Genomic DNA, 23670 nt, shown 5'->3' on the forward strand with positions numbered 1-23670 from the left:
TAACTATAGGAAACAAATTGAGGGTTGCTGGAGAGAGAGGTGGGTGGGGCAATGGGGTAACTGAGTGATGGACATTAAGGAGGGCACGTGATGTAATGAGCACTGGGTGTTGTATGCAACTGATGAATCACTGAACTCTACCTCTGAAACTAATAATACACTATATATTAATTATATGAATTTAAATAAAATCAAATTTTTAAAAAAGAGTTGACTGTTGCATTTTACTGTAATGTGGCTCGGGAGGCTTTTGGTCATTGGGTGAGGGGAGGGCAGCGTATTCGCTTGCTGTTTACCACAGTAGAGAGTGGGCATCTGGGAACTGAAACTCCTACTGAACAGTGAGCTGGAATTTCACTTAGGACCATCACGATGAGGTCTGCTATTTCAAGGACTAGGAAGTATGGTTTATTTCACAGCTAGGTAATTATCACATCGTTCAGCCCTGCCCTCCAAGATATGCAGAAAATCCCACAAGATACTTAAACGACGAAGGGCGATAGCCAGCCAAATTGTACAGTCCCTTCCACTCTTAATGCTGAACAGAGACTTTTCAATGTGAAAAAGGGAAGATTTTTTAAAATATATATTCCACTAAGAAAGCCATTGTGAGTTCTTTTCTTGAACTAGTTTCCACCCTCCTTACTTTCTCCTTGTTCTATTTATGCCTCAAGGGCTTTCTTTGTTGCACTGCATGATCCCGTTCTGTTAGGTGCACTCACATTGTTCTGTGATCATGATTTCTTGAATGTCTTTTCTCATATCTGTCTTCAAGGCCCAAGATGCATTGGCAGATCGAGAGTGGGGAGCCTTGGAGTCCAAAAAACATGTACTGAAGGGTATGTTATTTTTGGGGAAAGAAATCCCCAGATGCTGGCAATGAGTTTGCATTGGGAAGGGAAAGAATGCCTTCCTGCCTTCAAGGTCTTGCCCTTCTCCTTTCCCCAACAAAACCAAGTTCTCAGGTCACGTGCCCACTCATACAAAAGAAAACTCATCCTTTACAGAAAGCAAAAAGGTCCTGGAACAGAAGTGCAACGCCCTGAGTTCTTTGAAAGCAGCTAAGGAAGTGGAATTGAAGCTGCTAAGGAAGAAATTGGGTATCGTGGTGGATTTCTCTGAACGAAGAAAAGTGGCTGCCGAAGAGTAAGCTATTCCTGTGTTAATCGTCACAAACACTGTTGTATGAATTTATGTGGCAGCCAGGCTAGATAGTTGTAGTTCGTTGGGAATTGGATCTAGAGTATTTTTGCCAAATGCATTCTGTAGAAGTACCTGCCCTTCCTACCTTGATCTGTGCAACCTGCATTTTTGTTTCTGTTTCAACTGCTTGTCACACGTTGTGGTGTGATTCATTGGGGCAGAAGAGGGAAGGTACCAGCATTAATCACCTTGACACCTGTATCCCCTCTGGGTCCTTCTACATTGTCCTTTTGATTTCAGTCTCATCACATGTTCTTATCAGCCCTGAATTCGGTCAATTTTGTTCAGTATGAAATTTGGGTCAAGAATGTGTAGAGAAAAATGGAATTCTCTTGCTGCAGAAACAATGGGAATTTCTTTGTGGAAAGTGGGTTGGGGCTCCAGCAATACTGGATCCCTTCATCCAGTGTACAACTGAGATCATTCACTGCGGCCCAATCCCTAAGAAGGCCGGAGTATTTCCTGTCCACCCGATTTTTTACGTGTAACTCTCCTGGGTCCCAAGCAAAGCCTGCAGTTTCACTAGGACTCACCTTTGCTGGCTGACCCTGAACAGCACTTGTTTCCTTCTAAGACTGTGCTCATAAAGTCATTCAGTTTCTTTGCAGTTCACTTGCCTGTTCCAGAACTCATTGATGAGCCCTGGGGAGTTTGGCTCCCACTTCTAGGCTGGCTTTCTCCTGGGCTTCCTTCTTCTGCATCTGGTTCTCCTGTTTCTTCATGTGCTCTTTAGAAATTGGGTGCATTTACTCATGAGTTTCCTATTTTGTTCAGTGTTTCCTCTATTTTCTCAAAAGGAGATCAGGACCTTAGAGTCCCTCATTCATGCTGAAAAGCAAAACTGTTCCCTCTCTTCCTGGAGACTCAGCTTTGTATTACTCCTTCCCACACCGGGGGTAGGGGCCGCTCTGACTCACTGGCATCTTGGTTCTGTTCATTGGTAAGTTTGTTCTGGGGGAGGTACAGTGTCCTGACCACCTTTCTCTCTTCAACACCTTACAACCAAGCCACTACATCACAGGCACTCCACAGAGCATGTGCTGAAGGATTGCCTGAGAGACCAGAAGCAAATGCATGAGTCCTTCTCTGTCTAGAGCTTTTGTCTCAGTTTCTAAGAGTCTTTTTGCATGTGATTCTTGAGTAAATCAAGAGTCACATTGAAACCCTTTAAATCAACACCATGAACAAAAGAGTCTGAGGGCGACACAGGAAACCAGCCTTTCTAAGCATCGCTCTTTGCTGCTTTCACTATCAGTGGACTCTGTTAAAGTAGGTTGACTCCATGCAGTTGATAGTTGTCCATCTGACATCTGTTGCCTGGAGATAACACCCTGACTGTGTGACAGTTCACATCATTTTATACTTCAGGACATACTGTCAGCGCTAAGATTGGCCTTTTCCTCCACCGAGATCTTTGAAGGAGGAGGCAGGGGTTGTACTTCTAAACCCTAGAGATGTCTGGGAGTGAGTTACCATGCTGATGAAGCCGTACTCTGGAAGGCTTCCTTTTGAGCTGTCCGTGTCGGGCACAGCCTTGGTCTGAGGATCGGGGCTCCCCATGGAGGTGTAGGACTAATGATGGTCTCCTGCTTCATCCTAATGAGTATGGTTGGTCACTTTGAACCGAAATGAGCCTTCACTGTCTCAAAGAAAGACACAAAGTGCAGTGTTATTTGGTGACTTGGTGATGAATGAATTGAAGTAGAGAAGTATAAAGACAGCTCCGATTGCAGGGGACATGGCAGCAGCCAGAGTCTGATTTTTCTTTAACCCTAAATGGGGCCTTCAATTCATTTCCGATTGTGTTGTCAGTCTGTGCATTTATGGGAACCACTCTAATCTAGGCCGTCAAGTGTGCTGAGAAGAAAAATGGCAGAAATTCTGGACCTTGGCTACTGGTCTATGTATATACCTTTCCCATTTTAGGAAGCTGGAAAAGACACTTTATGAACTGGAGGCAACAAAGTATCAGCTGTCAGATGCCGAGGAAAATCTGAAAGTAATCAAAGAAGAAATGGACAAGTACAAGTGAGTTCAGACACTCCATACTAGCGGTTCCTGAAATTCCTGTTCACTTTGTATTTTTCACCTTTGTACAATGTTTAGACTCCATTAACATGTAATATAACCAAAAATTCACAGGACATAATCAGAGGGAAAAAACAGACCCAAAGAGATAAGTTTTAGAAAGAGCAAAACAACCATGTTAGTAAACATGTCCTGATTCCCAGCGCTGGTCTGACTCTGTGGAAACTTCTTCCACACCAGCATCCCTGGGGGTGGTGTCAGCGGTCCTCATCTTGAGGAAAGCAGTTTGTCGTAGGATGAATCCTACCCATAAACACGGTGGTGCCATCTGATGGCGCTGGTCTTTGCAACCCTGGCAAACGTGGCGAGGATAGAAGTTAAAGGAGAATAGAGCTTCATGACGAAAGATACTTGTCATGTGATAAATTAGGGAAAGATTGAAAACGGGTAAGGAAATTATATCAAGTCTGAACCCTGCATGTGTGGAGAAATGAGTAAGGAAAGGATGTGACAATAGCTTTGATCCTGCTGTCCATGTATAGTCATGTGGAAGTGTTTCCTGTGTCAGGATCAATTGGATGAGGGGACAGATAACTGGAGGACGGCCACATGGGCCGATGATTTAAAATCACACCCAATATTGGGCTTTATCTGACGAAAGCAATTGTACCTGACAGACAACAGATCGGAAAGATGCAAGACCAGCTGCAGGAGGCAGAGCTCACCTTTGAACGCAAGGTAACCTGAGCTGTGCCCCAACAGGCCCCTTAGCGCCTCCTGCAGGGGACGGAAGTGGCCCTTAGATCCCTGAACATGCGCTTTTGGTGTGTTGGCTTTTTCAGATTGCAGTTTATGAAAAGAATGCTCTAGAGAACTGGGTAAGTGTTTTCTTTTTCCTGCTCTCCGTTTGGGGCACAGTCCCACACAACTGAAGGTGGGTGGGTTTTTCTCCCGCAGATCAAGGCTCGGGTTTGGGAGCGGAAGATACAGCAGCAGAGAAGGGAGAACGCCTACATGATACACAGGTGTGCGAGTCTGATGTGCCTTTTTACGGGTGTCTTGAGGGGTGACGGCTACACTGTTTGGTGTCCAGGAGAGGACGTGGTGATGTAATTCTTATAGACGTCTGTTCTTTCTCTGTATTCAAGACTGCACATGATGGAAGGACAGATGCTGCCTGAAGGATGCATGAGACAGGAAGCGATACTGGGAAGACCTGAGATGTGGAGCCCTCCACGGAGAGGTAGTGGGCGCGCTGTGAAACGGGGCAGCCTGACTTCTGCTGGGAAAGCACACGGTGTCCTTCCCATTCCTGTGGGTGGTCATTGTGTGTCCTGGAGAAAATCACAAGCACTGCCTAAGGACAACAGGTTGTCTGAAGGGGTGACATGAGGGTGTTTTCCTCAGATGCCCCTGGCAGCAAGGCACCTGTCCCTGTGACAGGTGGAGCTCACACCCCTCCCCTGACTGCAGACCCGCCCCTTCGCCACCCCCTACTGAAGAGAGGAGGCTGGAGGAGTCATGGGCCCCAACTTCCTTGCCACTTTGACTCAGTGGTGAAGACCTTTTTGTTTTTTAAAGATTTTATTTATTCATTTGGGACAGAGAGAGAATGAGTAGGGGAGGAGAGACAGAGAGAGATGCAGACTCACCACTGAGCTGGGAGCCCAATGTGAGGCTTGATCCCAGGAGCCTGAGATCATGACCTGAGCAGAAGGCCAACCCTTAACCATCTGAGCCTTCAAGTGCCTTGGCGAAGACTTTTTTGAAAAAGAAAAAAAAAAAGACCATTTGAGAAAAAAGGCATTTACTTACTCTTTATGGAGTAAATATGGATTTGCTCTTTATTTTTGTTACTCTTTATGGATTTATTCTTTTTTTAAAATAATTTTTATTTTGTTATATTAGTCACCATACAGTACATCCCCAGTTTTTGATGCAATGTTCAATGATTCATTATTTGCGTATAACACAGTGCATCATGCAATATGTGCCCTCCTTAATACCCATCACCAGCCTATCCCATTCCCCCACCACCCTCCCCTCTGAGGCCCTTAGTTTGTTTCCCAGAGTCCACAGTCTCTCGTGGTTCATTCCCCCTTCTGTTTACCCTCGTCATCATTCTTCCCTTCCTCCTCCTACCGATCTTCATGCTATTTCTTATGTTACATAAATGAGTGAAACCATATGATAATTGTCTTTCTCTGCTTGACTTATTTCACTTAGCATAATCTCCTCCAGTCCTGTCCAAGTTGCTGGAAGTGTTGTGTAATCGTTCTTTCTGATGGCTGAGTAATATTCCATTGTATATATGGACCACATCTTCTTAATCCAGTTATCTGTTGAGGGGCATCTCGGCTCCTTCCACAATTTACCTATTGTGGACAATGCTGCTATGAACATTGGGGTGCATATGGCCCTTCTCTTCACTACATCTATATCTTTGGGGAAAACACCCAGTAGTGCAATTGCTGGATCATAGGGTAGCTCGATTTTTAACTTTTTAAGGGACCTCCACACTGTTTTCCAAAGTGGCTGTACCAACGTGCATTCCCACCAACAGTCTAGGAGGGATCCCCTTTCTCCACATCCTCTCCAACATTTGTTGTTTCCTGCCTTGTCAATTTTTGCCATTATAACTGGTTTCAGGTGGTATCTCAAGGTCGTTTTGATTTGAATTTCCCTGATGGCTAATGATTTCCAACATTTTTTCATGTGTCTGTTAGCCATTTGTATGTCTTCATTGGAAAAGTGTCTGTTCGTATCTTCTGCCCATTTTTTGATTTGATTATTTGTTTCACGTGTATTGAGTTTGAGAAGTTCTTTGTAGATCTTGGATACCAGTCTTTTATCTGTAGTGTCATTTGCAAGTATCTTCTCCCATTCTGTGGGCTGCCTCTTAGTTTTTTTTGACTGTTTCCTTGGCTGTGCAGAAGCTGTTTATCTTGATGAAGTCCACAGTTCATTTTATCTTTTGTTTCTCTTGCCTTTGGAGATGTGTCATGAAAAAGGTTGCTGTGGCCGATGTCGTAGAGGTTGCTGCCTATGCTCTCCTCTAGGATTTTGATGGATTCCTGTCTCACATCAAGGTCTTTCATCCATTTGGAGTTTATCTTTGTGTATGATGTGAGAGAGTGGTCAAGTTTCATTCTTTTGCATGTAGCTGTCCAATTTTCCCAGCACCATTTATTGAAGAGACTGTCTTTTTTCCACTGGATGTTTTTTCCTGCTTTGTCAAAGATTAGTTGCCCCTAAAGTCGAGGGTCCATTTCTGGGTTCTCTATTCTGTTCCATCGGTCTATGTATCGGTTTTTGTGCCGGTACCATGCTGTCCTGGTGATCACAGGTTTGTAGTACAGCTCGAAATCCGGCAACGTGATGCCCCCAGCTTTGTTTTTCCTTTTCAACAATTCTTGGCGATTCGTGGCCTTTTCTGGTTCCACACAAATTTAAGGGCTGTTTGTTCCAGTTCTTTGAAAAATGTCATTGGTATTTTGATTGGGATGGCATAGAAAGTGTAGATTGCTCTGGGTAGCATAGACATTTTAACTATGTTTATTCTTCCGATCCATAAGCATGGAATATTTTTCCATCTTTTTGTGTCTTCTTCAATGTCTTTCAAGAGTGATCTGTAGTTTCTGGAATATAGATCCTTTATGTCTCTGGTTAGGTTAATTCCGAGATAACATATGATTTTTGGTGCTATTGTACATGGAATCGATTCCCGAATTTCTCTTTCATCAGTCTCATTGTTTGGGTATAGAAATGCAACTGATTTCTGAGCATTGATTTTGTATCCCGCCACAGTACTGAATTGCTCTATAACTTCTAGTAGTTTGGGGGTGGATTCTTTTGGGTTTTCTCTATAAAGTATCATATCATCTGTGAAGACAGACAGTTTGTCTTCTTCTTTGCTGATTTGGATACTTTCTATCCCTTTTTGTTGTCCGATTGCTGTTGCAAGGACTTCTAGTACTATGTTGAATAATAGTGGCGAGAGTGGGCATCCTTGTCGTGTTCCTGATCTTAAGGGAAAGGCTTCCAGCTTTTCCCCGTTAAGAATGATATTTGCTGTAGGCTTTTCATAGATGGTTTTTATGAGATTGAGGAATGTACTCTCTATCCCTACACTCTGAAGGATTTTAATCAAAAAGGATGCTGTATTTTGTCAAATGCTTTTTCTGTATCAATTGAGAGGATCATATGGTTCTTGACTCCTTTCTTGTTGATATGATCTTTCACACTGATCGATTTGCGTATGTTGAACCACCCTTGCATCCCTGGGATTAATCCCACTTGGTCATGATGGATAATCCTTTTAATGTACTCTTGGATCCTATTAGCTATGATTTCGTTGAGAATATTGGTGTCCATATTCATCAGGGATATCGGTCTGTAATTCTTTTTGATGGGGTCTTTGCCTGGTTTGGGGATCAAGGTAATACTGGGCTCATAGAATGAGTTTGGTAGTTTTCCTTCTGTTTCTATTTTTTGAAACAGCTTCAGGAGAATAGGTATTATTTCTTCTTTGAATGTTTGGCAGAATTCCCTGGGGAATCTGTCTGGCCCTGGACTCTTGTTTTTGGGGAGGTTTTTGATCACTGCTTCAATCTCTTCATAATTAATTGGTCTGTTTAAATAATCAATTTCTTCCTGTTTCAGTCTTGGTAGTTTATAGGTTTCCAGGAAGGCATCCATTTCTTCCAGGTTGTTTAATTTATTGGCATAAAGCTGTTGATAAAAGTTTCTAATGATCCTTCCTATTTCATTGGTGTTGGTCGTTATCTCTCCCCTTTCATTCCTAATTTTATTAATTTGGGTCCTTTCTCTATTCTTTTGAATAAGTCTTGCCAGTAGCTTATCTACTTTATTTATTCTTTCAAAGAACCAGCTTCTATTTCTGTTGATCTGCTCGACTGTGCTCCTGGTTTCTAATTCACTGATCTCTGCTCTAATCTTGATCACGTGCCTTCTGGTGGGTGGGTTAGGCCTGTTCTTCTGTTCCAGCTCCAGCTTCTTGAGGTGAGAATATAAAAACTGCATTCTAGATTTTACTCTTCTTTTGAGTGAGGCTTGGATGGCTCTGTATTTTCCCCTTAGGACTGCCTTTGCAGTGTCCCATAGGTTTTGGACCAATGTGTTTTCATTTTCATTGGTTTCCAAAAATTGTTTAATCTTCCTTCTTAATTCCCTGGTTTACCCAATCATTCTTGAGCAGGATGGTTCTTAGTTTCCAAGTGTTTGAGTTTCTTCCAAATTTTTCCTTGTGATTGAGTTCCAGTTTCAAAGCATGTGGTCTGAGAATATGCAGGGAATAATCTCAGTCTGTTGCTTTTGGTTGAGACCTGTTTTGGGACCCAGTATATGGTCTATTCTGGAGAAAGTTCTATGTGCATTCGAAAAGAATGAGTATTCTGTTGTTCTGGGGTGTATTGTTCTATATATATCTATGAGGTCCATCTGGTCCAGTATGTCATTCAAAGCTCTTGTTTCTTTGTTGATTTTCTGCTTAGGTGATCTGTCTATTTCTGAGAGTGGAGTGTTGAGGTCCCCTACTACTAATGTATTTTCATCTATATGTCTCTCTCTCTTTTTTTAAGATTTTATTTATTTATTTGACAGAGAGAGACAGCCAGCGAGAGAGGGAACACAAGCAGGGGGAGTGGGAGAGGAAGAAGCAGGCTCCCAGCAGAGAAGCCCGACGTGGGGCTTGATCCCAGGACTCTGGGATCACACCCTGAGCTGAAGGCAAATGTTTAACGACTGAGCCACCCAGGCGCCCCTCATCTATATGTCTCTTTATTCTGGTTAAGAGTTGGCTTCTGTATCTAGCTGTTTCCCTGTTGGGGGCATAGATATTTATAATTGTCATATCCACTTGTTGGATACATCCTTTAAGAATAATATAGTGTCCTTTTGTATCTGTAACAACTATCTTTAGCTTAAAGTCCAATCTGTCTGATATGAGAATTGCTACCCCAGCTTTCTTTTGAGGTCCATTGGCATGAAAAATGGTTTTCCATCCCTTCACTTTCAGTCTAGATATATTTTTAGGTTCAAAATGAGTCTCTTACAGACAGAAAATGGATGGGTCATGTCTTTTTATCCAATCTGCAACCCTGTGGCATATTATGGGAGCATTTAGGCCATTCACATTGGAAGTGATTATTGAGAGATATAATTTTAATGATGTCATGTTACCTGTGAAGTCTTTGTTTCTATAGATTGTAAATTTCTTTTCTGTATCACTCTTGGGTCTTTTACTTTTATAGAACCCCCCTTAATATCTCATGTAGGGCTGGTTAGGTGGTTACGAATTCCTTCAGTTTCTGCCAATCCTGGAAGGTCCTTATCTCTCCATCAATTCTGAATGACAGCCTTGCTGGATAAAGGATCCTTGGCTGCATGTTCTTCTCAGTTAGAGCTTTGAAAATACCCTGCCAACCCTTCCTAGCCTGTGAGGTTTCTGTAGACAGGTCTGACATTATTCTGATATTTTTCCCTCTGTATGTAAGGATTTTCTTCCCCCTGGCCGCTTTCAAGACTGTATCCTTGGATCTAATATTTGCAAATTACACTATGATGTGACGTGGTGTAGGTCTGTTCTCATTGATCTTGGGAGGGGTCCTCTCTGCCTCTTGGACTCGAATGTTTGTTTCCTTTGCCAGATTAGGGAAGTTCTTAGCTACAATTTGTTCAAATATATCTTCTAGACCTCTCTCTTTCTCTACCCCCTTGGGGATGCTGATGATTCTGACATTGGAACATTTCATTGAGTCAGTAATCTCCCATAATCTACATTCTTGAGATTGGATTTTTTTGAGCAAAGTTTCTGTTTTAACTTTCTCTTCCACCATCCCATCCTCCAATTCACTAATTTCTCCTTCTGCCTCATTTACCCTGGCCGTCAGAGCATCTAGTTTAGATTGCATTTGATTCATAGCATTTTAAATTTCTGCCAGATTCGCTCTCATTTCTGCCCTTAGAGATTCTATATTCTCGTTAATATTTTTTTCAAGCCTACATATCATCCTGACCATTGTTACTCTGCACTCCATTTCTGACAATTTGGTTATATCCATATCCATCAGTTCTATGGCAGAGGCCACAGACTCATTATCTTTTCTTTGCTGGGGGGATTTCTCCTCCTCGTCATTCTGATGAGGAGAGGTTGCGGGGCTGCCCAGAGCCCAAATTATTGACCAGGACCCAGGCAGTGTGCACTTGTTTTATAGGGACCTTAGGGATGTGGGCTTCTTGATTTTTCAGCCTCCCTTCTGGGGGGAGGGGCCTGCCGCGCTGATACTCAGGCAACCCTTTTTGGGTAGAGTCGCTCTGTCCCCTGCAAGGGGGGATGGGGATGGGCACAATGTGAGCTGTTATTTCCGGGCTTTTTCTCTGGCGGCTTTTGCTGGCGGTTTTCTGTGCCTCTTCTGAGAGTCAGAGCAGCAGTGGCCGTATCCTAGCCTCTGTCTCAGAACAGAGACATCTCAGTCCGCTCTCCACTGAGCTCTCTTGGCCAGTTTAACTCTGTTTCTGTCAGTGCTGCTAAAAACCCTGCAGCATCCCGGGTTGTGCACTCCACAGCTGCTGTCCCAGCCCTCACTTCCAGGTCTGGCACGTCTCTGTCCTTTGTGCTTCTAACACCACCAGCCGTCCCCGGTTCCCGCGCATGCTCCCAAACTCCCTGTTTTAGTGTGGTTCGCGTGTGCTCCGGAGCACCGGTTTTCAGTCTGGTCGCACACACTCTCCCAAGCTCCTGGTATCAGTCCAGTTCCAGTGAGCACTCCGGAGGTCCGGTTTTCGGTTTGGACGTGCGCGTGCTCCCCAACTCCTGGTTTTAGTGCGGTTCCAGTGAGTGCTCCAGAGCTCTGGTTTTCAGTCTGGTGGCACACATATTCCCGGGCTCACAGTCTCAGTCTGCTATCTTGTGAGTGCACACCGCTCCCGTGAGTCCGGCTGCTCCACAGTGCAAGTGGCTACTGCTTCCCGGCACCCGAGCACATCGGCTCCCTCCCCCTTCTGTTTATCTTTCGATATCTGTGTGCGGATTCACGGCTCCCTGCTTCGTACCTCAGTATTCCGCGCTGGAGATGTTCATTTGTAGAGATCCAGATGTATCTTCCTGCATCTCAGGCTGATTCCGTGGATTTTCAGGATGGTCTGGTAGATATCAAGCTCGACTCAGGGGACCAGCTGAGAAAGGGGTCACCTACTCCTCCGCCACCTTTTCTCCTCCTTGCAGAAAGTGGTCGCTTTTCTGTTCATAGAGTTTCTGCTACTCTTTTCTTTGTTCTCCAGTTGCATTCATTGATATTCAGAATGGTTTGGTAGCTCTCTAGCTGAATTCCCGGGACCAGATGAACTTTAGGTTTCCTGCTCCTCCGCCATCTTGGAACCCTAATCTGGATTTACTCTTTATTTTTGTTTTATTTGTAGTCTACCATACTACATTCGTCAATGAAATTCGTGCATTTTACTCCTCTAATGTTATCAGTATAGTGCCACAGCTTTACTGCTCAATATGCCTTTTTTTTCCTTTGCTTGTGATTATACAGTTAATCTACTGCATTTCTTCTCTTAAATATTTACATAATAGCCAGTCACACATGCTAGGTCTCATCTGTACACAAACATTGAACCATCAGTCTGCGGCCTGAGAAAAGAATGCATGCTCTGCCTGTTGAGGGTTTATTGATATCACCCACCCAAGGCTTTTCTCACTTAGATTTTTAATCTTTGAAGAAAAGTTGATTTTGCTGGATGTGTATTGAGCACCCCAGTTTCAGTGTTGATTTCCAGCCAGTTGTACCCCGACCTATCCACTGTTGATTGATTACTTATGGAACACTGGATCCAGGGTCTTCGAGTGTGTCCCGCAAGAGTCAGGTGGCTGGTATCTCTCTTAGCAAAGGAGTTGCTTGAGTCATGTGGGAAATCCTCTATTCTGATTGGGAAAGTGTAAGATGGGGAGGAAGGCATAGAGGGTATACAAACCACAATAAACCTCCATCCTTTGTCAGATCCAGAATCTAGACCAGTTCCCAGGATGAACAGCAGCACCAGCCCTAAAAAGGACTCAGAGATGGCTACGGTAAACACTATGGGCATTTTCCGTTGTGTCCGTTTCTGGATGTTATTCCTGTGTGAACAGCACCTGGTCCTGGCCTTGTGGCTGTTGGGTGTGTCCTGTGATCTGTCTGAGGTTTTGCTCCCCTTTGAGAATGCCAAGTGTTCATGCAGGAGCTTACGGGCATCTCTGTTTCCAGATCATCACCTTAGACAGGGACTCCTGAAGCCCCAGGCCCTTAGAGTTGAAGGACAGGAGAGCATTCCCCTCTTCTATGTGTCGGTGTGTGTGTGTATGTGTGTGTGTGTGTGTGTGTGTGTGTGTGTGTAAATAACTCAAGGAGGGTGACACCTCACTCCACACTGAAGTTGGCCAGTCTGGCTGACTCCTTGCAGTTTGCTTTCCCGTGGGAGTGGTAGCATTGTTGGTTCGGGACAGGAGACTAACCTGGGAGAGTGTCTGCACTAATCCTCACTGGAAAATGGGAAAAGCCATCCCTGCCTCACACTTTGTGCCCCGTGCTCTGGGCAGTTCTGATGCTGGTAGAGAAGGTGAGTTGTGACCTCATGTGCATTCCATATGTGTGAGTAAAGATGCAACCCAGAATCCCTCCAGTTGTGCCCTGGGTGAGAGGACGGATAGCTCTGCCAGGCGCCCGGTGTGTAGTAGAAAACACCCCTGGAGCAGCAGCCACGAAGAGGGAATCCCGGTGACTCCCTGCAGGGCCCACACCTCACACACGTTTCAGTTGTGCTCCTGTGAGCGGATTCTGATGTGGTTTGGTGGCTGTGAGGCTAATAGCGTCTCTCCTGATCCATCCTGAGAGTGTCACACCAGCTCCTTAGACACGCTGGTTCACATCTGGGGATGTCGACTCGGCCGCTCAGTGGTTCTCGGCACCAGGGATGATGCATTTGCTCTGTGCCTGAGCCAAGGAGCATCTGAATGTCAGTGACGCAGACCCACGGAGCTGGGTCTCACTAACTCACCGGGATGGTGCTCTTCTCAGAAAGCACTTTTCCAAGTCCGCTGCAGGACTCCAGACATTTCTGTCTCCTCAGTGGAGTCTGAGGCCATGACAGCACTTGTGGAGAGTAGAAGACCCCTTTGTCAGGGAGAGAAGCATGGCAGGGTCAGGTGGGGGCTGGTAGGCTGCCAGTTGACCCTCGAATGACTGTGCTTCCATTGTGGATACTGGGCTTCCCATTGCCTCTCATTTTGTCTGTTCTCAATGTACAGAAGAAGATGCTGTGGTTGTCATGGCAGGTGAAGTGTGGTCCTGAACATAGATGCCGGCCCATCTGGCATAGACATTTTTATTAGTTTAGTATTAACTCTGTCAATACTTTGGGGCAGACTCCTTGCCTCTCTAGATTTGCAGGCATATATTACATGTGGTAACAGTAGTTTATCCCCACGGCATCTGTTCACTACAGGCTGTAGGTGGGACGCAGGAGACGGGTAACCTCTGGCACTGATGTTACTGTCTTGGAACTTGGTGGTGGGGAAGGTTTCAGGGAATGACACCTGTTTCTTTGGTTTTCAGCTTTCATTAGTGTTGCTACCTTTCTCTCTCATGTCAGCCTATGGTTTATTTTTTGTGTGTAGGTCTATATGGATGCACCGGGGCTTCATCATTTCCCAGGACCTCCCTGTGGGCCTTACCCCAAGGACCCTACCTTATTACCGTTCCTGTACTATGGGCCACATTCACCGCCTCCACCCTGCTGGCCTCATGGACCTCACCAACCACCTCCACTGCCCACATTTGGTAAGGTGATCTGAACAGTAGGACTTGGCCTGCAAAGCATATCCATCTTTCTCCACGAGGAAACTTTGGAGAAGATGTAGAGGTGGGGCCCTAGGGCTTTGCGTTGCAAGGGTTCACCTGGCTAAAGACATACCAAGATTCATTAGTTTCTACACTGTTACTACCCCGTGGGGCATGTCATTTTCTCATTTTGATCTGGGTAGCAGGTGTTTCTTGTAGAGAGAGACAGACATTTTACAGAAAGTCAGACATAACATTCTTCAGCCAGACCATTTCCAGCGACTACATTTTGGGCTGTTGAGGATTGAGGCACACCGCTCACTTCATTTGTAGCCGGTTTTCCCAGAGCAGCCTACTGCTATTTCCTTAGCTATGAAAACACCTGAAGCAAGGTGGGGGGACAGTGGTCCCTTCCTCGAGGGGGAGGGGCAGGTGTCCCCCTTGTCGTCAGGGGTCAGCAGAGACATGTGGGAATGCTCTGTGTCTGAGAAGGGACCCAAAAGTGGGAGAGGGTGGGACATGGTGGGGGTAAGTTTGGAGGGTTGGTTGAATTCCGCACAGTCAATGCCGGTCTGAATCCACTTCCATGCATTCTAGGGCTTTGGTCTGATGCTGAAGCTGGTGGGGCTCCCATGAGGAACAATGGCACCAAGCCCAATAGAGACCCGGGGATGGGCAAGGTAATTACTGTGGCCTTTTCCAGTTGTTCCAGAAACTTTTCCCTTTCTGAGCAGCACCCTGTCCTGGCCTTGTGTCTGTTGGGTGGATCCTCTAGTTTGTCTGTGGCGTTGTTCACCTCTCAAAATACAGGCAGTTCACGCAGGGACTGACAGGCTTCTCCGTTACAGATCATCACCTTCAGGGGCCCCTCCTGAAGCCACAGGTGGTTAGAGGTGAAGAATGGCAGGGCGCTCACCGTGTGTGCATGTGTGTGTATGTGTGTGTGCATGTGCATGTGTGTGCATGTGCATGTGTGTGCACACGTGTGTGTGTGCTCCCCTGCCCGCCTACAATGCATGTGGGGGGAAATAACTCAAGGAGGATGACGCCTCACTACACACTGAAGTCTCTGGCCAGCCTGACTCCCATTAGGGTACGTTCAGGTGCGATTGGTGTTGTGTTCATGTTAGGGTTAGATGACTAACCTGTGACAAGGTCTGTGGTCATCCTCACGACTGGAAACTAGGGGAAACTCTCTCTCCATTTTATATTCTCTGCTTTGCCATTTGGAATGTTCTTAGATTGGGCAAGTTTCATAAGTCATCCCTGTTTTACTTCTGCTGGTAAACATGCTGTACAGAATCCCTCTTCTTGGGGGGTTGGAAAAAGATGGCGAAGGAATAGGGGACCTTTTTTCAGCTGGTCTCCTGAATTGAGCTGGACATCTACCAGATCATCCTGAACACCCATGAAATCAGCCCGAGACATAGGAAGATACATCTGGATCTTTACAAACGAACATCTCCAGCACTGAGTATTGAGGTACGAAGCGGGGAGCCATGAATCTGTGCACAGATATCGGAAGATAAATGGAAGGGGGAGGGAGCCACTCCACTCGGGCACCGGGAATTAGTAGCCACCTGCACTGGTGAGCAGGCTGGACTCGTGGACTGGCACCCACAGGAAAGCAGACTGAGACCGTGAGCCTGGGAACGCGTGCACGACCAGACTGAAAACCAGAGCTCCAGAGTGCATACTCGAACTCGATGAAACCAGGAGCTTGAACTCGATGAAACCGGGAGCTCGGGAGCGCATGCACACAACCAGACTGAAAACTGGCGCTCTGGAGTGCACGAGAACCACACTGAAAAGGAAACTCGGGAGTGCGCTTGGGAACAGGGGTGGTGGCTGGCAGTGTTAAAAGCACAAAGGACAGAGATGGGTCAGCCCTGGAACCGAGGGCTGGGAGAGTGGCTGTGGGGCGCACAACCTGGGATGCTGCGGGGGTTTTTAGCAGCACCGACAGAAACAGAATTAAAGTGGCCAGGAGAGCTCAGTGGAGGGCAGACTGTGATCTCTCTGTTCTGAGACAGAGGCTAGGATACGGCCACTGCTGCTCTGACTCTCAGAAGAGTCACAGAAAACCACCAGGGAAAGCCACCAGAAAATAAAAGTCCAGAAATACCGGTTCACATTGTGCCCATCTCCATCCCCCCTCACAGGGGACAGAGTGACTCTACCCAAAAAGGGTTGCCTGAATATCAGTGCGGCAGGCTCCTCCCCCCTGAAGGCAGGCTGAAAAATCAAGAAGCCCACATCCCTAAGGTCCCTATAAAACAAGTGCACACTGTCTGGGTCCTAGTCAATAATTTGGGTTCTGTACATCCCTGCAACCTTTCCTCATCAGAATGACGAGGAAGAGAAATCCCCCCAGCAAAGAAAAGATAATGAGTCTGTGGCCTCTGCCATAGAACTGATGGATATGGATATAACCAAATTGTCAGAAATGGAGTGCAGAGTAACAATGGTCAAGATGATGTGTAGGCTTGAAAAAAAATTAACGAAAATATTAACAAGAAATATAGAATCTCTAAGGGTGGAAATGAGAGCGAATCTGGCAGAAATTAAAAATGCTATGAATCAAATGCAGTCTAAACTAGATGCTCTGACGGCCAGGGTAAATGAGGCAGAAGAACGAATTAGTGAATTAGAAGATGGGATGGTGGAAGAGAAGGAAAAAATGGAAACTTGGCTCAAAAAAAATCCAATCTCAAGAATGTAAGTTACAGATTACTGACTTGATGAAATGTTCCAATGTCAGAATCATCAGCATCCCTGCGGGGGTGAAGAAAGAGAGAGGTCTAGAAGAGATATTTGAACAGATTGTAGCTGAAAACTTCCCTAATCTGGCAAAGGAAACAAACATTCGAGTCCAAGAGGCAGAGAGGACCCCTCCCAAGATCAATGAGAACAGAGCTACACCACGTCACATCATAGTGTAATTTGCAAATATTAGATTCAAGGATACAGTCTTGAAAGCGGCCAGGGAGAAGAAAATCCTTACGTACAGAGGGAGGATCATCAGAATAATGTCAGACCTGTCTACTGAAACCTGGCAGGCCATTAAAGGTTGGCAAGGTATTTCAGAGCTCTAACTGAGAAGAACATGCAGCCAAGGACCCTTTATCCAGCAAGGCTGTCATTCAGAATTGATGGAGAGAAAAAGACCTTCCAAGACTGGCAGAAACTGAAAGACCAGCCCTACAAGAAATATTCAGGGAGGTTCTATAAAAGAAAAAAGACCCCAAGAGTGATACAGGAAAGAAATTTACAATCTATCGATACAAAGATTTCACAGACAACATGACATCATTAAAATCATATCTCTCAGTAGTCACTCTCAATGTGAACGGCCTAAATGCTCCCATAAATGCCACAGGGTTACAGATTGGATGGAAAGACATGACCCATCTGTTTGCTGTCTGCAGGAGACTCATTTTGAACCTAGAGATACATCCAGACTGAAAGTGAAGGGATGGAAAACCATTTTTCATGCCAGTGGACCTCAGAGGAAAGCTGGAGTGGCAATTCTCTTATCAGACGGACTGGATTTTAAACTAAGGACTGTAGTTGGAGATGCAGAGGGACACTGTATTATTCTTGAAGGATGTATCCAACAAGTGGATATGACGACTGTGGGTGTCTATGCCCCCAACAGGGGAGCAGCTAGATACACAAGCCAACTCTTAACCAGAATAAAGAGACATATAGATAATAATACGTTAATACTAGGGGACCTCAACACTCTGCCCTCAGCAATAGAGAGATCACCTAAGCAGAAAATCAACAAAGAAACAAGAGCTTTGAATGATATACTGGACTTTCATAGATAAATACAGAACACTACACCCCAGAACAACAGAATACTCATTCTTTTCGAATGCACATAGAACTTTCTCCAGAATAGACCATATACTGGGTCCCAAAACAGGTCTCAACCAAAAGCAACAGACTGAGATTATTCCCTGCATATTCTCAGACCACATGCTTTGAAACTGGAACTCAATCACAAGGAAAAATTTGGAAGAAACTCAAACACTTGGAAACTAAGAACCATCCTGCTCAAGAATGATTGGGTAAACCAGGGAATTAAGAAGGAAGATTAAACAATTTTTGGAAACCAATGAAAATGAAAACACATTGGTCCAAAACCTATGGGACACTGCAAAGGCAGTCCTAAGGGGAAAATACAGAGCCATCCAAGCCTCACTCAAAAGAAGAGTAAAATCTAGAATGCAGTTTTTATATTCTCACCTCAAGAAGCTGGAGCTGGAACAGAAGAACAGGCCTAACCCACCCACCAGAAGGCACGTGATCAAGATTAGAGCAGAGATCAGTGAATTAGAAACCAGGAGCACAGTCGAGCAGATCAACAGAAATAGAAGCTGGTTCTTTGAAAGAATAAATAAAGTAGATAAGCTACTGGCAAGACTTATTCAAAAGAATAGAGAAAGGACCCAAATTAATAAAATTAGGAATGAAAGGGGAGAGATAACGACCAACACCAATGAAATAGGAAGGATCATTAGAAACTTTTATCAACAGCTTTATGCCAATAAATTAAACAACCTGGAAGAAATGGATGCCTTCCTGGAAACCTATAAACTACCAAGACTGAAACAGGAAGAAATTGATTATTTAAACAGACCAATTAATTATGAAGAGATTGAAGCAGTGATCAAAAACCTCCCCAAAAACAAGAGTCCAGGGCCAGACAGATTCCCCAGGGAATTCTGCCAAACATTCAAAGAAGAAATAATACCTATTCTCCTGAAGCTGTTTCAAAAAATAGAAACAGAAGGAAAACTACCAAACTCATTCTATGAGCCCAGTATTACCTTGATCCCCAAACCAGGCAAAGACCCCATCAAAAAGAATTACAGACCGATATCCCTAATGAATATGGACGCCAAAATTCTCAACAAGATTGTAGCTAATAGGATCCAAGAGTACATTAAAAGGATTATCCATCATGACCAAGTGGGATTAATCCCAGGGATGCAAGGGTGGTTCAACATTCGCAAATCGATCAGTGTGATAGATCATATCAACAAGAAAAGAGTCAAGAACCATATGATCCTCTCAATTGATGCAGAAAAAGCTTTTGACAAAATACAGCATCCTTTCCTGATTAAAACCCTTCAGAGTGTAGGGATAGAGGGTACATTCCTCAATTTCATAAAAACCATCTATGGAAAGCCTACAGCGAATATCATTCTCAGTGGGGAAAAGCTGGAAGCCTTTCCCTTAAGATCAGGAACATGACAAGGATGCCCACTCTCGCCATTATTATTCAGCATAGTACTAGAAGTCGTTGCAACAGCAATCACACAACAAAAAAGGATAAAAGGTATTCAAATCGGGTAAGAAGTCAAACTGCCTCTTTTCGCAGATGACATAATACTCTATATGGAAACCCAAAAGACTCCACCCCCAAACTACTAGAACTTATAGAGCAATTCAATAATGTGGCAGGATACAAAATCAATGCTCAGAAATCAGTTGCATTTCTATACATGAACAATGAGACTGAAGAAAGAGAAATTAGGGAATCCATTCCATTTACAATAGCACCAAAAATCATATGTTATCTTGGAATTAACTTAACCAGAGACGTAAAGGAACTATATTCTAGAAATTACAGATCAGTCTTGAAAGTCATTGAAGAAGACACAAAAAAATGGAAAAATATTCCATGCTCATGGATTGGAAGAATAAACATAGTTAAAATGTCTATGCTACCCAGAGCAATCTACACTTTCAATGCCACCCCGATCAAAATACCAATGACATTTTTTAAAGAACTGGAACAAACAGCCCTTAAATTTGTGTGGTACCAGAAAAGGCCCTGAATAGCCAAGGAATTGTTGAAAAAGAAAATCAAAGCTGGGGGAATCATGTTGCCGGATTTCAAGCTATACTACAAAGCTGTGATCACAAGGACAGCATGGTACTGGCACAAAAACAGACACATAGACCAATGGATTAGAATAGAGAACCCAGAAATGGACCCTTGGCTCTTTGGGCAACTAATTTTTGACAAAGCAGGAAAAAACATCCAGTGGAAAAAAGACAGTCTCTTCAATAAATGGTGCTGGGAAAATTGGACGGCTATATACAAAAGAATGAAACTCCACCACTCTCTCACACCATACACAAAGATAAACTCCAAATGGATGAAAGACCTTGATTTGAGACACAAATCCATCAAAATCCTAGAGGAGTGCATAGGCAGCAACCTCTTTGACATCAGACACAGAACTTTTTTCATGACACATCTCCAAAGGCAAGAGAAACAAAAGAAAAAATGAACTCGTGGGACTTCTTCAAGATAAAAAGCTTCTGCACAGCCAAGGAAACAGTCAGAAAAACTAAGAGGCAGCCCACGGAGTGGAAGAAGATATTTGCAAATGACACTACAGATAAAAGACTGGTATCCAAGATCTACAAAGAACTTCTCAAACTCAATACATGAGAAACAAATAATCAAATCAAAAAATGGTCAGAAGATATTAACAGACGCTTTTCCAATGAAGACATACAAAAGGCTACCAGACACATGAAAAAATGTTCAAAATCATTAGCCTTCAGGGAAATTCAAACCAAACCACACTGAGATACCACCTTACGCCAGTTAGAATGGCAAAAATTGACAAGACAAGAAACAGCAAATGTTGGAGAGGATGTGGAGAAAGGGGAACCTTCTTACACACTTGGTGGGAATGCAGGTTGGTACAGCCACTTTGGAAAACAGTGTGGAGGTCCCTTAAAAAGTTAAAAATTGAGCTACCCTATGATCCAGCAATTGCACTACCCCAAAGATACAGACGTAGTAAAGAGAAGGGCCATATGCACCACAATGTTTATAGCAGCATTGTCCACAATAGGTAAATCATGGAAGGAGCCGAGATGCCCTTCAACAGATGACTGGATTAAGATATGGTCCATATATACAATGGAATATTACTTAGGTATCAGAAACAATGATTACCCAACATTTACAACAACATGGACAGGACTGGAGGAGATTATGCTAAGTGAAATAAGTCAAGCAGAGAAAGACAATTATCATATGGTTTCACTCATTTATGGAACATAAGAAATAGCGGGGAGATCGGTAGGAGAAGGAAGGAACGAATGAAGCGGGAGGTAAACAGAAGGGGGAATGAACCATGAGAGATGATAGACTCTGGAAAACAAACTGAGGGCTTCAGAGGGGAGGGAGGTGAGGGATTGGGATAGGCTGACCTGGGTATTGAGGAGGGCACATGTTGCATGGAGCACTGGGTGTTATACGCAAACAATAAGTCATGGAACACTGCATCAAAAACTAAGGATGTAGTATATGGTGACTAACAAAACATAATAAAAATTTATTTAAAAAAAAAGAATCCCTCTACTTATACCCTTCTACAACTATTTTGAATAATCAAACCTGTCGGTGTCCTGTTGCAAATGCACTCTGACACACGTTCTGAAGGGGGTATGTTATGACCACTGCCCCACAAGCCCTTCAGTTGGGCTTCTAGGAGCAGGTCGTTTGGTCCTAAGTCACAGTGAGAGCAGGATTCTTCTCTCATCACATGTTCTGGAGTTTTCCATTGGAAAGCGTATACATTTTTGTGAATTCTCTTATTTATACTTCCCATCTTAATTTCCTGTTGAACAAAATTACCCTGGAACTCAGTGTGCTGAAATGTCTGAGTTATTGTGTGTTAAGATAAGCACAGCTGCTGAGTGTATATAAAGGTTATTGGTATCATGTGTCTTTTAGAAAACACTTTTCCAATTCCCCTGTCAGATCACAGGCCCCTAATTCCTCAAGCGTCTTTGTGGCCATGGACAGAAACTGCAGAGAGCAAAAGACGCCTTTGTCAGGAAGTGAGGCAGCGTGGGGACAGTCACGGGCTTGTAGGCAAAGGATTCACCTCGAGTGGCTCGGATTCCTGAGAAGAAAGGGCAGTTTCATCACATTCTCTCTCTTGTTAACAAACCAAAATATTCTGTGTGGTTGAGGAGGAAAGATGAAGTGTTGTCCAGGATCCCGATGCCTCCGTGTCTGGAGTGTCCTGCCTTCACTAGTTTGCCATGCTCCTTTTTCATCTTTGAAGATGCTACTTCTTGCTAGTAAACGTCGGCAGATATGGTTAGTGATGTTTGGTGACAGTAGGTTATTCCTGTAATATCCATTCCCCTCTCCCCCCTTGTTATAGTTGGCAGCAGTGGGGAGGGGTCAAGTTCTCTAGCACGGATGCGGCTCTGCTGGAACGTGGTATTGGAGAAGGAGGCAGATGCTGAGAGCTCTTTCTTTGGGTTTCATCTCTTGGTGTTACAACTTCTGTCTGTCTCACCAAACTATTTTCCTGTCTGTCTGCAGGTGGGTCCAGATGTGAGAGGGTTTCCTCGGCCCACCTGCATGCCCTCCCATATGGACCAAACTTTACCAGGCTTCATTGGCTGTGGGCCACCTCAGCCTCCTCCACCTTGGTCGACATGCGGGCCTCCCCCGCCCCTCGTTCCTCCACCATGTGGTAAGATGATCTGGATTGCATGATGTGAGTTGTAGCGCGTATTCATCGTGTAACTACATGTGTCGGTGGAGAAGATGTAGAGGAGGTACCACGAGGCTTTCCAATGCAAGGGTCAACCTGAGTGAGGACACAGGAACATTCCTCAACTTTCTGTGGACATCCATTTCGTGGACTGTCTCGTTTCACCATACAGAACTGGGCAGCAGGGGTCTGCCATTGAGAAGAAGTGTGACATTGTGCAATAGACAGACATAAAAGCATTGCCCAGGTGCACTGCACAGACATGATGTTTTGGGCTCTGGGCTTAATGGATCACAGTCTTCACATCACTTGCACGTGTGGAGGCCCCAGTTGTCCAGCATTATTGATTAGTTATGAAATCATCTCTACTGTGCGGAGTGGTCATATCCCCAAGAGTGAGGGACTGGTTTCTCCTTTGTCCACAGAGGTCAGCGGAGACCTGTGAGAAACGCTCTGCATCTGGAAGGGACCTGAGAGTGGGAGAGTGGAACAGGCTGGGGCAGGTGTAGAGGCTTGGCTTGAATCCTGTGTGGTCAACACCCATCTGAATCCACCTCTGTCTCTTCTAGGGCTTTGGTCCCATTCAGACGCCTGTGGCGCTCAAGGGGACAACAGCGGCATGCCGCCCAAGGAGGTAAATACAGTGGCTGTTTCCAGTTGTAACCATTTCTGGAATCCTGTTCCTGTCTGGGCAGCACCGTGTGTGGCCTTGTATCCGTTAGGTATATCTTGGGATCTGTGTGGTGCCATTTACCATTTAAAATGCCAAGTCTTCATGCCGGAGCCTACAGGCTTCTGTGTTTCCAGATCATCACCTTAGGGATGTGTGGATGGAACAAATGCAGAGTTTGTGCTGATGTCTTGACATTGCAAGGGAAACCCAGCTGGGGACACTGTAACATCCTGAAGTTCTCACGTCATACATGCATTGTGCTTAACTATTTCCATATATTGAGCAGTGGGTTAGGTGCCATTGGTGTGAAGGAAGTGTCTCTATTGCACAATGGCAGACATGTGTTTCTTACTGTTGTGCATGTCCAGAGTCC

The 23670-nt window shown here is 44.6% G+C and overlaps 1 protein-coding gene across 1 annotated transcript in view; it reads left to right on the forward strand.

Annotated features, from left to right (window-relative positions):
* LOC130544273 (transport and Golgi organization protein 1 homolog) overlaps window positions 1-23670 on the forward strand; it is an 86279-nt gene that overhangs the window by 57957 nt on the left and 4652 nt on the right. Inside the window, exons 4-15 of the mRNA XM_057315297.1 lie at window positions 776-839; window positions 1008-1146; window positions 3130-3231; window positions 3909-3969; window positions 4074-4109; window positions 4189-4256; window positions 4380-4474; window positions 12255-12325; window positions 13910-14072; window positions 14670-14752; window positions 22450-22603; window positions 23194-23258. Coding sequence (XP_057171280.1) covers window positions 776-839; window positions 1008-1146; window positions 3130-3231; window positions 3909-3969; window positions 4074-4109; window positions 4189-4256; window positions 4380-4474; window positions 12255-12325; window positions 13910-14072; window positions 14670-14752; window positions 22450-22603; window positions 23194-23258 — 1101 coding nt within the window. The remainder of the gene's footprint in view (window positions 1-775; window positions 840-1007; window positions 1147-3129; window positions 3232-3908; window positions 3970-4073; window positions 4110-4188; window positions 4257-4379; window positions 4475-12254; window positions 12326-13909; window positions 14073-14669; window positions 14753-22449; window positions 22604-23193; window positions 23259-23670) is intronic.

This window comes from Ursus arctos, unplaced genomic scaffold (genome assembly GCF_023065955.2).
Source record: "Ursus arctos isolate Adak ecotype North America unplaced genomic scaffold, UrsArc2.0 scaffold_2, whole genome shotgun sequence".
Taxonomy (NCBI): Eukaryota; Metazoa; Chordata; class Mammalia; order Carnivora; family Ursidae; genus Ursus; species Ursus arctos.